Genomic DNA, 10,459 nt, shown 5'->3' with positions numbered 1-10,459 from the left:
AAATTCCCGGTCGGAGTCATTTGCTTGTTCTGATCCATTAACTTATAGCATGTCAGCTGACACTGTGCATTGTATGTGTGAAGGATTACCTTTTGTTAAGGTTTGTCTTGAATTTTTGCATACGATCTTTTGTGTTTTTAATTGTTTTCACAATTTGGAATATTCCATTACAGCTGTAGCGGGTGCAACTGTCTATCCTCAAAACTGTCGCTAGAAATGTAAATAACATAATACGATCACTTAAATTACATAAACACGTCTATTATATTCTTAAACATAACTTCTGGAAATTCTGTCTCTATGGGCCCCCTAGTTTTCAGGACCCCGGAGTGGTTGCCTGGCTTGTCTAATGGTGAAGTCCGCCCCAGCGCTTAACCAATCAATACCGAATCATTTCCTGGTGTGGCGGCTGGCTTTATATTCTCACCGATTTCGTACAAACAGGTAAAAATGCAACAATATGTATGGGGAAACTCGGCCATACATTCGCAGTATCATTATTAAATTATGATTTATTTGGTGGCTTTTCAGAGTATGCCTGACTTGCATTAGTTAGAGGTGCACCAAGTCAATATCATATGTGATTAATTCCCCCGCTCCCCCTACCTCGGGCTACCAGCGGGGTCCCCTGCGGTCAGTCATGTCTCATATCTGAATAGTAGCCTGTGTAGCTCACTTGGTTAATTGGCCCTCAGAGTGACATGATATCTTGGTTGTGGTCGGCAAATAGGCGATAGAAAACCGCCCTAGGCGACTGTCCGTGTCGCCTACCCCCAAATCCGCTATTGCCCCCTACCAACCCCAAATAAAGTCGGATTGAGAACTTCAGTGCAGTAAATAATACGATGGGCCAGATATATATATGAGCTGTCGCCCAAAGCCCTGCTGCAGAGCTGCTTCTGTCTGCTGAGATTTATGAGTCCTGCTTTGACCTCTGTAATCCCCCACTGATGTGAATGGTGACGACCCCACCCACGGACGCTGCTTTTAAATCCCCGGGAGGGATGCGGGCTGTGCAGATGCAGCAGCCAGTGCGAAAGGGTCACAAGTGGGATGCCTTCAGAGGAGCTCCTCGTAACGGGTAATGCCGGTCTGCTGGGAAGGGGTGCAATTTCTGCAGCTTTATAAGGATATGAAGTAGGCCTTAAACTGCAACTCTTGCCAGATGGTCGTGTATCTATGTATGTATGTAATGTGTTTATGTAGCTATGTTTTAGCAAAGCTTGCCCGGCGGTTTAAACTGAGACTTGCGCCGTTAAATGATTCACGGACAGAACGCCTTATACTTAAAGTTTCTGTTTCAGGTCTCGCTCGTTTCCTACATGCTCGATCTTGACATGCATACGCTAAAGGAGAACTGATGTTTTTCTTCTTTGTGCAAGGTGCGTACAGGACTGCGCTCACTGTGTCCCGAAGTATTTGTCTGTACCCCCTCAGCCCCCTGCGCTTCTAGGCGGGTCACGTGGTAGCCAGGATTTGTCAGATCACACCGTTCATACAAACATTCTTAGGTGACTTACTAGAAAATACGATTTTAAAAGTGTCGAGAGCATCTTGACGAAATATAACATTTTAATTTTATTTTAGGTCACTAAATATCAGTTTTTTTATGTTCAAAATTTTTATTGCTGCGTCAGGCAATCTACTACAACCTTAATCTTACCGAAAGGGGGACTCATTTGCTAAGTGATTACTTTTACTGTGGCTGTTTTCATTACATACTAATTCAGATGAGCGCCCGTACATGAGTGTTTCGTTATTCTGCTTCTCGATCCTCACCCTATATTCTGGTTTTCGTTGCAGATTTATCCGGTGAAGATGATCTTTTGTTGAATTAATCTTAATACGCTTTACAGATTGCGGATATACGATTTGATTTTCTAATAATCGGGAATAATTGTAATCAAAGTGAAATTGCATACGGTTTACCTCTTAAGGAACACAGCTTTCGTTATTTTAAGTTAAGCAACAGTAAATAGATATAGCCTAAATTTTACCTGATTTTAAAATATATATTTCGACTGTGTTCATTTAGAAGACATGGCTACGTGTTTATATACAGATATGACATATAAGATCACGTCTCCTGTGATTTGCGGTCAAATCGTGCTGTTTTCCAAGTTTGGTATGTGGCCTTCATTCACAATTAACGACCCTGCCTTTCTAAAGATCTGATATAAATATTTTAGGTGAATAGCAGAGCCAAAAAGTGTGGAAGGGAATCCCACAATTAACGAGGAGATTTCATGTACGAACTGTCCGTCTTTTTAAACCTTAGACATGTTTAAATCGATTTTCATATTATATTAATTTTTATATTAATTTGCAGTGAATTATTCTAAAACCCCTCCTTTTTGAGAGATCAGTCTGACAGGATCCTGACTCAGCTGTTTTCTGCTTTTTGGCCACAGTGCCAGCCAGCATAGCTCAGTCCAGAAAGAATGGAAACCAGCAATGAAGCTGAATTTTTTTTGGCTCCTGGTTTTTCTGAGACTCCTTTCAAGCATTTGTATGTCGATCCATGGGAAATTATTTCTTACCCAACTAATTCTGGGGGGGGGGGCTTCAGGTGAAATACAATTTCATACATCATATTTGTCAAGGCTCGTGTCATTCCAAGGGAAAATTTTAGTTGCATGAAATCCCCCTGCTTTCCGAAATTACTTAGAGCTCCAGAATTTTCCAGATGATTTGCAAGGCAGCAAAAATCGTTGCATTTGTCATTAATAAAGAAATAATACATTTATTAATTCAAATTAGTTTATTCTATTTAGATAAAGAGCGAATATAGAGTGAGAACAGCACTTCACTTGGTTATAAACAGGGACCAGAGATCCAATATAACAATTAAGCCTAAGACTGATGTGCCCCCCCTTCTTGCTTTGCTCTCCCTCCCATAGCGTCTTTCCTGCTGCTGCCCCCTGCCCCAGCCCCCTGGGGCTGCACACGCTCCTGTCCAGCCAGCTGCACCTGCATCCAGGAAGGCAGTTGCACTGTGCTGTGCGACCGCGCCGGCCTGCTTGACCTGCCCAAGGAGTTCCCTTGCGAGGCTACCTCCATCAACCTGGACAAGAACGGCCTGAAGTTCCTAGCTGAACAGGCCTTTGGAACGCTGCCCTCTCTGAGCTCCCTGTCGCTCGACCACAATAACATCTCCTTCATAACCCCGGGAGCCTTTAAAGGGCTACCCAACCTGCTGCAGCTCAGGATGACTCATAACGAGCACATCCGCTATCTGCACACTCGTACGTTCATCGCTCTGAAAAAACTGAGACGCCTCGACCTTGCAGACTGCAACCTCTTCAGCATGCCTGACCGCATCTTTGTGGAGCTGACGGCGCTGCAGGAGCTGCTTTGCTACCAGAATAACTTCCGGCGCATACCGGGGGCAATCAGAGGCATGGAGAATCTCACCCATGTTTACCTGGAGCGCAACAAGATTGAGGCCATTGCCTACAATTCGTTGCTGGGACTTGGAAAACTCCAATACCTGAACTTGCAGGAGAATCGCATCAATGTCATCCATGACAAGGCCTTCCAGGACCTTCAGCGGCTGGAGAACTTTTACCTCAATGACAATCTGCTGGCGGACCTTCCCCTTTATTCATTCAGAGGCCTCTGGCACTTAAAGATGCTCAACTTGGGCGGTAACTTTCTCACCCATGTCTCCAAGACTTGGTTTGGCGATCTAGCAGAGTTGGAGGTGCTTTATATGGACCGGAACCATCTATCCTTCATTGAAGAGGAAGCCTTTGAAAACCTGACCAGCCTCATTTCTCTGCACCTCAACAGTAACAATCTGACCACTCTGCCATTCTCAGTGTTCCAGCCAATCTACTTCCTGGGTCACCTCTATGTTTTTCGCAACCCGTGGGAGTGTAACTGTGACTTGGAGTGGCTGAAGGAGTGGATGGACAACTACAAGTTGGTGAGGGATATTCCCTGCGCCTCCCCATCTGCTGTGGCTGGCTTGGACCTTAGTGAGATAGCCTATTACAAGGTTGGTGGGGTGTGTGTGGATCCAGCAGAGCTCAATTTCACAAGCTCTGCCCCAGCACCCACGGATCTGTGGCGTTCCACCACCGAAAACAGGTTCAGCAGCTTCCTGTCCAAACTTCTGCAGCAGGAGCTGCGGGATGAGATGCTCAACATCACCGAGGGCAGGAACAGCACCATGGTAAACCAGACGGAGAGCCGGGTATCTGTTGGGACCCGTTTCTATGGCAACCAGCTTCTCTTGCTCTTTGGGCTCCTCTGTGGAGTGTATGCACGTAATGACGAGCTCTTGGGAAGTTGAAGTCAATGTTTTTCAGGGCTGATTCTTCCATTTTTAAAAATATGTATCATGTTTTGTCAACTAGGGGAAAGACCGATGTTTCTTATAGCGGGAAGTCAGTCCATGTGCACTACAGTGGATATTTCACAATGCAGAGAACTGCAGATTCTGCTCCATGATTTATGGTGGCTATGGTGTTTTATTGGGATGTACGACTATAACTGTTTGTATAATTTAACATAATGCAGAGACTTGTGCTGTTGGAGGTCATTGTAACTCATACGTTCAATTTCATAACTGTTTAGAGGGACATTTTTTGAGTCCCAAAGCAAACAAATGGTACAAACATGGAGGAAAGTAGCATTAAAATCAACAGTTTTTCAGGAAATGGGAGTGGTCTGTCAGGAATTGCATCCCACAGCGATTCCCTCCAAAGAAATTCTTTATTCTCATTAGTTCTACTTTCCTCTTGTGCCAGGAAACTGTACAAGTTGAGCTGGGATTATGATCTTGTATGGAGGCCACCAGCACTGCTGTTGGCTGATTGGCTTGGCAGTAAAAAACGGTGATCAGCATGATAATTTGTCACATTGGCTTATAGACGATACCGGATCTAGGTAGCCACATGTCTTCAGAACAGCTGTAATTATTAATAAGCACCCACATAGGGATCCTGTAATCTGACACCATCAGCCATTAAGAGCAAATGCCAGTGAACTCTGGGTAATGTATTCATTGTGAGGATCACCTTTTTTGGGCCAAGCAGATACAGCCTCGTACAGAATCGTAAGCACTATTGATTGCTGATGTGGCACCGTCTTCAAAGGATCAAGATTTTCTATTTAGCCATTGCTACAGTACATAGTACGTAGTTGTACTGTTGTGAGGGATACAGTTATCAATACCTGTCAAATTTAGTGTGTATTTATGCCAGCGGATTGATTTAACTGTGATGACATTAAAAGTAGTGATGTGTGACTTTCATGAACTGAATCTATGATGTATTAATATTTTTAAAGATCTATACATCATTCCAAGCCCTCATATGTCATTAGGTGAATCGGTATTTCCTAGAAATATGCATGTCCATCTCCAAGGCGATGCTGTACACATCTTGATACATTGCTAACAATACGATACATTAAAGATACATATGAAGCAACTACTATTGCAATCCGTTACGATTCACCCCTATTGCAATGGAATGCGATTCCACAAGATACAGTGCGATGCAATGGGTGATATTTTTAAATAATAAAGACACAGGGCTTCTACTAATAATTAAATATTTATGCAACCCGGGTCATGTGCTGCTTCCCACTGAATAACTCCGGTTGGCAGGGCAGGGCAGGCCTGAGACCTTCCCATCGTGACGCACTGCTCTGTGTTGTGGTATGTTGGTGATGTCACGTGGCGTGGTGAGGGAGGTGAGGGAGGAGCTGGCCCAGGTGCGGCACAGCGGCAGTAACCATGGTGACAGTCTGGCTTCAGGTGTTCTGACCCGGCGGGGAGTGCAGTGTGACAGAGAGGTGGGTGACAGTGAATACAGTCTGCAGGTGAATATGACTTAAACAACAAGGTGAAACTAAAGACTTGCTTGTGGGCCTAAATCTCAAAAAAGGTTGTTTTTTTTAAATAGCAAAGCAGAAACCAAACAAACTTTGGACTGTATTAAAGATCCTTCCTCCCCTTCCCATAAACGTAAGAGTGACCTGGCGATTCTTCTCCCTGCACAGACAGTAAAAAAGCTTGTTTTTGTGCTCAGTTGTTTACAATAATCACAAACTAAAAATTTCAATCTAGGCTCCATAGAACATGAGCAAATACAACAAAAATATAGCATATAATATTTAACCAGTTACTGGCTTCGTCATACTTATTTTCTCCAAAAGAACTTGCTGCTAATGAACAAACTGATAAAATTTTAATCACCGCTAACTGATCATAGTGGGCACCGCAACTTGTTGAGATGTATGTATAATTTTGAAAACCATAAACATATTACATTTAATCAAAATCTTTTAAATGAACCAAATAAACTTCCACCGGTCCTTATCAAACATGCTGCGACATGTAAACATACCGATGGCTCAGTGTTATTCCCCTAAAAGTCAGGAAGTATTTTTCAGCTTAATTTCCAAACACAGACACAAAAAAAAAGCTTGTTCTTGTGCGCAGCAACTTAAAAAGTGAGTTCATGATAAAAGACACCCTCCGGTGGACTGGAAGCATAGTAACACCTGAATAAGGTATGGGTCACAACGTGCTGCCCGAGGTAGGGCCCCGGGTCACAACGTGCCGCCCGAGGCAGGCCCCCGGGTGACACCGTGCCGTCAGAGGTAGGGCCCCGGATTTGTTTACTGCCGTTTCTGATGCCTCAATTTTCAAAGGACAATCTGAAATGTCCATCAAAAGCTTGTACAACGACTGTCCCAATGTGTTTGTGAGGCGTCAGTGTGTCACTTTTTGCAAGATGGAGTAAAATATAGAAACGTGTTGTGGTGAAGCTTCCCTGGCGCAAATGGATGGCTCTGCACGCCTGCCTTTTTCCTTCATTAAACTCACTAAATTTAGGTCTCCAAGCTTTCAACAAATGAATTAAGCTCCTTAAAACACAGTGCCTGTTTGTCCTCCGTTAGCCTGGTGGAACGGAGCCCTAATCCTGGTCTTAGCCTATAAGCTTGTGGATTTTCATGACTAACTTCAATTTTTATTATCTGACCCCCTCTTAACCGATTTTGCAATGTTTCAGGAGACAACGATAAGCAGAACCGAGACATCAGATTTGTTCATGTGCCTGCGGTACTGTATGACAGCTACCTTTTCAGATTTATTATGGGTGTTTGGCCAATGGGAAAAGCTCCGGGTGGCACTTGACCAATGGGATGGGCTCTGGGTGGCAACTGGCCAATGGGATGGGCTCCAGGTACCACTTGGCCAATGAGACGGGCTCCGGGTTACACAAGTTAGTGTTCCGCCTGTCACAATGCCACTCGCATGCTGCTACCTGCTTGCACTCTGACGTGTCATATGAAAAGGAGGAAGTCTGCGCACGGCGGTGCTTTCCAGTACATTCCGCTGTGGTAATGCCAGGCCTTCAATGGTGCTATAAATAATAGTGGTGAAGTCATGGTTCTGCGGGAATCGCAAAATGCTCTACTTACCTACAAGCCATCAGGCTAAACTGGACCAGCCAGGTGCTCTTGGATGCAGGGCCCAGTTTGCATAGCTTCCTGGAATGGGCTTCCTTTATAGCATAAACAGGCACACAGACTGTGATGGTTTAGGTAGGATTTGGGCATTTTATGCAGGACGGGATTAAAGTAACTTCCATTAAGAAAAAATAAATTTTTAAAGTGCAAGATTGAAAATAACAGAGCAGCAGTAATTGTTGGCCGGATTCTTCATCCAATACTAGAGATTAAAAAGTCGTATTTTTCCTGTGTGGGACAGAAGGAGGATCTTTGACTCAAGATGAGAGCAGTAAAGATGATTAGTGGTGTGTCACCAAACTAATGTTCTCTCTCAGGGTCATTCAGACATGCGGAATCTGCATTAGCTGGGGGGCTTAGACAAGGTGTCTGGTGGCAGTCAGAAGCCTTTTCTGAAAGCGCTTCTGGTTTCCTCAAAATCCTCCCCTCCAGTGGTAAGTGCTGCATATTTGTTCTGTAATGGGGAGAGTTAGGGTCAGGCCCAGACCCTCTGCATGCAGGTGTGGCCCTGAAACGAGGCGAGACGGTAAGCAAGTCGTTCAGTGGTGATGGGGCACAGCGCAGTCACACCAAAGCAGGGCTGCAGGGGACCGACAGGAGGTCGTAACTAGGGCTTAATTCCATCCTCTGCTACAAATTACTCTTCACTAAAATATTTCTGACTTTTTAGACTTTGACAACCTATTGCAGCTCTTTGTCATCTACCTCTACAAATAGTGTTCGGGGCTAGAAGCTCAGAGGTGTGTGTTTATAGGTGAAACACTCAGGATCCCAATGGGCCAACAAACGAAAATCAGCATCGCACTGGGCCGGGCTGCTCTGGGATTAAAGAAAGAGAAAACGCTGCCTGTGAGACAGGCTGACAGGTACTGAGCCAGTCTGCTGTGTGTTCTGTACGTGACCTTTGTCCTTATTGATTCTCTAGTTAATGAGGATGTGCATCATCTCGATTAGGAATGTGCATCTCCATCTCTGAGGCGATGTGATACATATCTCCATTAGGGATGTCCATCTCTGAGGCGATACGATACACATCTCGATTAGGAATGTGCATCTCCATCTCCGAGGTGATACGATACACATCTCGATTAGGAATGTGCATCTCCATCTCTGAGGCGATGTGATACATATCTCCATTAGGGATGTCCATCTCTGAGGCGATACGATACACATCTCGATTAGGGATGTGCATCTCCATCTCTGAGGCGATGTGACACATATCTCCATTAGGGATGTCCATCTCTGAGGCGATACGATACACATCTCAATTAGGGATGTGCATCTCCATCACTGAGGCGATACGATACACATCTCGATTAGGGATGTGCATCTTCATCTCTGAGGCGATGTGATTCACATCTCGAAGCCAATGATGCGATACATTAAAGGTACATATGAAGCAACTACTATTGCGATACGATATGATACACTCCTGTTGCGATGCAGTTCGATTTCACACAATATGATGCAATGCATCTCTGAACACACCTTACACTCCCATGAGACTTAGCAGAGAGGCTTGCAGAGAATTGGCCACTGACAGCAGTGGAGAACTGGAGATGAGAACACTTGAGAAAAAGTTTAGGGGGAATCAATCTAAATATAAAATTATTGGACACATTTATAAATAATAAAGACACAGGGCTTCTATTAATAATTCAATATTTATGCAACCCAGGTCATGTGCTGCTTCCCACTGGATAACTCCGGTTGGCAGGGCAGGCCTGAGACCTTCCCATCGTGACGCACTGCTCTGTGTTGTGGTATGTTGGTGATGTCACGTGGCGTGGTGAGGGAGGAGCTGGCCCAGGTGCGGCACAGCGGCAGTAACCATGGTGACAGTCTGGCTTCAGGTGTTCTGACCCGGCGGGGAGTGCAGTGTGACAGAGAGGTGGGTGACAGTGAATACAGTCTGCAGGTGAATATGACTTAAACAACAAGGTGAAACTAAAGACTTGCTTGTGGGCCTAAATCTCAAAAAAGGTTGTTTTTTTTCTTGAAGAAATAAATAGCAAAGAAGAAACCAAACAAACTTTGGACTGTATTAAAGATCCTTCCTCCCCTTCCCATAAACGTAAGAGTGACCTGGCGATTCTTCTCCCTGCACAGACAGTAAAAAAGCTTGTTTTTGTGCTCAGTTGTTTACAATAATCACAAACTAAAAATTTCAATCTAGGCTCCATAGAACACGAGCAAATACAACAAAAATATAGCATATAATATTTAACCAGTTACTGGCTTCGTCATACTTATTTTCTCCAAAAGAACTTGCTGCTAATTAACTTTACCATAGTGGGCACCGCAACTGAGATATATGTCATTTTGAAAGTCGCCAAACATATTACATTTAATCAAAATCATTACCAAACAAGTTTCAACATGTAAACATATGGATGGCTCAGTTTTATTCCCTTAAAAGTCAGATGAGTCAGGAGCCATATCTTACCTTCCCAAAGACACAAAGAAAGCTCGCTTTTGTGCTCAACACCTTACAAAGTGGGTTCGTGGTAAAAGACACAACCTCCTGCGGCCTGGAAGCATAATGATCCCCGAAAATATTAATAACGCCTGTTGTGAGCTAAATAAATAATACGATATTAGTAAAGCAAAATGATTTAACTCATTATTCTGCATTCATTAATTGGATTTTGGAGATTGTGTCCGGTTCACACGTTTTTTAATCAGGGCGGTCACATGGTGAACTTTTATACCGGTGCACTGATGCAAATCGGTGAATCTCACCATCCCTACTAGTCACAAAAGCATATTTGTTTGCTGCGGATCGTGTTGCTTCTGTATTTACAGATATTTTTAGTGGGGTGAGAGAGCAGGTTCAGCCAGCCTGCCCGCAGCAGCTGAGATCAAGGGTGTTGCTCAGGGCCTTCAGTGGTGATACAAGTACTCTGACTGTCAGGATGCAGGAACACACAACCTTCTAGATCTGTGTAGATTCCGAACTTAATGAGGTTAA

General features: G+C 44.0%; 1 protein-coding gene across 2 annotated transcripts; it reads left to right on the top strand.

Moving 5' to 3' along the window:
- Positions 1–85: 85 nt before the first annotated feature.
- On the top strand, positions 86–5,254 carry nyx (nyctalopin). Of its 2 annotated transcripts, none has more exons than XM_023800754.2 (3): positions 86–444; positions 1,305–1,382; positions 2,901–5,254. In XM_023800754.2, the coding sequence occupies exons 2-3, from the start codon at positions 1,361–1,363 to the stop codon at positions 4,295–4,297; spliced, it is 1,419 nt and encodes a 472-aa protein (XP_023656522.2). In that variant the 5' UTR covers positions 86–444; positions 1,305–1,360; the 3' UTR covers positions 4,298–5,254. The 2 variants fall into 2 exon arrangements, with proteins under 2 accessions (XP_023656522.2, XP_023656521.2); XM_023800753.2 differs by having other exon boundaries at positions 86–1,081.
- The last annotated feature ends 5,205 nt before the right edge of the window (positions 5,255–10,459 follow it).

This window comes from Paramormyrops kingsleyae, chromosome 1 (assembly GCF_048594095.1).
Source record: "Paramormyrops kingsleyae isolate MSU_618 chromosome 1, PKINGS_0.4, whole genome shotgun sequence".
NCBI lineage: Eukaryota > Metazoa > Chordata > Actinopteri > Osteoglossiformes > Mormyridae > Paramormyrops > Paramormyrops kingsleyae.
Note: the sequence above shows the minus strand (reverse complement) of the source record. Positions and strands in the feature narration are given on the sequence as shown.

Coding starts and splice junctions, on each gene's coding strand:
- nyx (XM_023800754.2), top strand. CDS start 1,361: ATGTTTTTCTTCTTTGTGCAAG. Junction 1,383..2,900: donor GTTTTTCTTCTTTGTGCAAG/GTGCGTACAGGA, acceptor TCCCTCCCATAG/CGTCTTTCCTGCTGCTGCCC.